A 4,011-nucleotide genomic window follows, 5' to 3' on the forward strand; every position below is an offset into this window, starting at 1 on the left:
CAATCATGTAATAATACCAAAGATTGAACCATATAAGACATAATAAGAATATAAACATAAAAATGATACACCAAATTAGAAAAAAATGAGAAATATAATACATTGTGTAAAATCATGTAATAATATAAATGATAAAACAATATAAAACAAAACAAGAAAATAATTATTATCAAAAAATAACATCATGCAAACATGCAATAAATATTAATAGATAACATGTATACATGCAATGTATATCAATAGATATCATTATATAAGGAACAACAAGTATGCAAGTCGATATGTATGAGATAAGCATCTAAAGCGCACAACATCCCATTAGCACATGACATTTTCATTAAAGCACTCACAACAACGATACAATAATAATCTATTCTTAGTTATGCCTTAATGGATGTTCATACCCTATTCCAAGGCACAAACTGAAAGGATATTGGCAAAGGTCAACTGGTTGGATTGAACACCTACAACATTGGATAAATATTATCCATGTCTTTTGTAGGCTTCATTTATCACATTCCTTGAGAAGTAGCTTCAAGTAATTTCCTCAAACCTTTACTATTGCTTACATACATGATGATAAGTTTTTTCAGTCAGTCAATTAATTAATAGAAGGCATCTTGTTGGATTGGCATTTTTTGGAACATATACATGGACTCTTATTACAATTAAATTTGATTGTGATATTTAAAAAATATTTTTTAATAGATCAAAATCAAATTTGATTGTGCTACTTATGTGTAAAATTTAACATCTTACTAATAAATGTTTAATTTATTTTTATTAGTCTAAAACTTACTATGATAGGAAGAGAGATCATGTCGAGTAACTAATATGCAAAAAACATCTTATGCACTATTAGATACATAAAACACAACATAACTCAATTGGAAAAAAACAATATAATTTAATATTCATTAATTTCGAATATGAAGTGAGCAACTTAAAAAATAATTAAAATAAATTAACATGAAAAATAATTGTATATAAAATTGAAGTTCTTACTATGGGAGAGGACCCATTAGCTGAGCACTCTAACTTCGTGCTTCTCAATATCCTACGTGGAAATTTCAAATCACTCTTAGTCTTTTAAAATAGCTTACATGGCAAATCCCTTGCTTATGACTAAGGTTTCAGTGTCACATCATCAAATATGATGCTACATCAATGTGCATTTTGCCAGGGTGTCCAAAACAACCCCCAAAAAGGTGAGACCAATAGTCATACTTAAGGGGCCTCCATAATTGTGCACCTGATATGGCATCACATGATTGATTGCTTCTTACAATTAAGGGTACATTTCATTCAATTACAATATTAAGGTCACAACTATTGGTGAAATGTTGTCAAAAAAATTAGACATAAAATCAACAACTACAATCACAACAATTCAAACACCTCAACTACTAATCCTCTCCCCTCATAAATAATAAAAAACATATGTCTCGTTAAAAATAGCATCTTACAAATAAATTAAAAAAAACAACAATTGAAACACCTCAACACTAGTCCTCTCCCCTCATAAATAATAAAAGACATGTGTCTCATTAGAAATGGAATCTGACAAATAAATTAAAAAAAAAAACAAAGAAAACGTTGTCAAATTAGAAAGGTACTCTTATGAAACGTCATTGAGTCAGTGGGTCAGAGTAATGAAAGGCTACGGTGGGAAAGCCAATCTTGTCAAGCAGCATTTACTACAGGAATATTCCAAGATTTTTGCCCGGCACCTTATGTTAAATACTGATAAGTTCATACGAAAGACTTGCAAACCGGGCTAACCAAATATGGCATGGTTCAATTCCCTTGCTGTAGAGTTAGGTTTTCCCCTCATCCTCCTCTGGATTATATACAGATTTGTCACAAAGAGGAAGAGCCAGACCAACAAGGGGAAGTTGGGATTACCACCAGGGCCACGGCCATGGCCACTGATAGGCAATCTCCATCTTTTGGGAAGCCTTCCTCACAAATCCCTAGCCGACCTTGCAAAAAAGTACGGGCCCATCATGTCTCTCCGCCTGGGCTCGGTACCCACGATTGTGGCCTCTTCCCCTGCCATGGCCAAAGAATTCCTTAAAACCCACGATCTGATCTTCGCAAATAGGCCACCTTCAGCGGCGGCCCATTACATGGCCTACCAGCGCAGAAACATGGTGTTTGCCCCCTACGGAGAGTACTGGCGGCAGATCAGAAAGCTCTGCACAATTGAATTGCTGACGACCAAGAGAACGGAGTCATTCAGGTGGGTGAGGGAGGAAGAGGTGTCTGCCATGGTGCGATCTGTGTGGGAGAAGAGCAACAAGGGCATGCGCTGCAGCGAACTGCGGAAGCCCATCTCCTCCCTCACACTCAACATTATCTGCAGAATGTTTGCAGGCAGAACTTTCTCCGACCATGAACTGGGCGGTGGAGAGTGGTTTTTAAAGATGATGGATGAGATTATGCATCTCGGAGGAGTATTTGTTCTCGGAGACTACATTCCCTCTCTTGCCTTTCTCGATTTGGGAGGCTTCTGCCGCCGTATGCAGGCTGCTCATAGAATATACGATGAATTTGCTGACAAGCTCATCGATGAGCACGTTGAACGGAGAAGAGCGAAAAAGTCAGAGTCTCTGGACATTGTGGACGTGTTGCTCGACATGGCTGAGAGCGAGAATTCTGCGATAGAAGTCTCTCGCGTTCAAATGAAAGCAATCATCTGGGTCGGTTTAGTTTACTTAAATGTTGCAATTTTCTCTTTTGTCTCCTGAAATTGTGAATATGCCAATTTCTCCTAAGATTTCACTAACCAACGAGTTCAATGCTTTCACAGGACATGTTAAGCGGTGGAGTAGAGACATCTGCGGCAACTGTAGAATGGGCAATGACTGAGCTGCTGAGAAACCCTCAAGTGATGACAAAGGCGCAGCAAGAGATTGACTTACAGGTTGGGAGAGATCGCATCGTAAGGGAAAGTGATATTGTTAATTTAGAGTACTTGCGATGTGTGGTGAATGAAACATTTCGATTACATCCACCAGGCCCCTTGCTCGTGCCACACGAGTCCACTGAGGGCTGCACTGTGGGAGGATATTACATTCCACCAAAAACAAGGCTGTATGTGAACATTTGGGCAATCGGAAGGGATGCAAGTGTTTGGGAAGATGCTTTAGAATTCAAGCCCGAGAGATTTATTGGTTCAAGCATAGACGTGAAAGGCCATCACTTTGAATTGCTGACTTTCGGAGCAGGAAGGAGAGGATGCCCTGGGATTTCCATGGGCCTTGCTAATGTTTACTTGGTTCTGGCTCAGCTCATACACTGCTTTGATTGGAGTGCAGACGGCAATTTGGATAGGGATGAAGAGTTCGGATTGACCTTACCAAGAAAGAGGCCTCTCTCTGCTCTTCCCTCCTGGAGGCTCACCACCGATGAGCCACTATAACTTTGGATACACCTGGGAAACAAGCTACTAATATAGACATATAAACCATCCTACTACCTTTGTAATTGCACCTTTATGTGGAAAGGATAAATGATCGTGGTATCATTGTAATTGTTCTTTACCCAAAAAGGTTAGCTATTAATATTCTCTTACTGTGACTTTTTTTTTTATGTAAACAGCACCATAGTAATTGCTGGAAGTTTCACTATTGATATAAACATAAATACCATCCTATTACTTTTGTAATTGCACCTTTATGTGGAAAGGCTGCTAATATAAATATATAATCATTGTAATTGTTCTTTATGTGGAAGGTTAGCTATTAATATTCTATATATTCTATTATTGTGACTGTACCTTTATGTAAAAGGTTAGGTAACACTGTACAATTGTAATTGTTATTGATGGGAAAGCTTAGTTATTAATATAGAAATATAACCATTCAATTATTGTAACTGTATCTTTATATGAAAGGTTGGTTTAGAGAAAAATAAGGATTGAATATTTAAAAAATATTAATTATTATATTTTTGTTAAAGTTGTTTTTCTTTTAATATTGAACTGTCTTTTGTTATCTAATATTTTCT

At 36.9% G+C, this 4,011-nt stretch overlaps 1 protein-coding gene across 1 annotated transcript; it reads left to right on the forward strand.

Annotated features, from left to right (window-relative positions):
• Positions 1-1,773: 1,773 nt before the first annotated feature.
• Positions 1,774-3,727, forward strand: LOC131032508 (cytochrome P450 71AU50). The gene is made up of 2 exons (XM_057963521.2): positions 1,774-2,702; positions 2,813-3,727. Exons 1-2 carry the CDS (start codon positions 1,788-1,790, stop codon positions 3,422-3,424), a joined length of 1,527 nt encoding a protein of 508 aa, XP_057819504.1. The 5' UTR covers positions 1,774-1,787; the 3' UTR covers positions 3,425-3,727.
• The last annotated feature ends 284 nt before the right edge of the window (positions 3,728-4,011 follow it).

This window comes from Cryptomeria japonica, chromosome 9 (assembly GCF_030272615.1).
Source record: "Cryptomeria japonica chromosome 9, Sugi_1.0, whole genome shotgun sequence".
In the NCBI taxonomy this organism is placed as follows: Eukaryota; Viridiplantae; Streptophyta; class Pinopsida; order Cupressales; family Cupressaceae; genus Cryptomeria; species Cryptomeria japonica.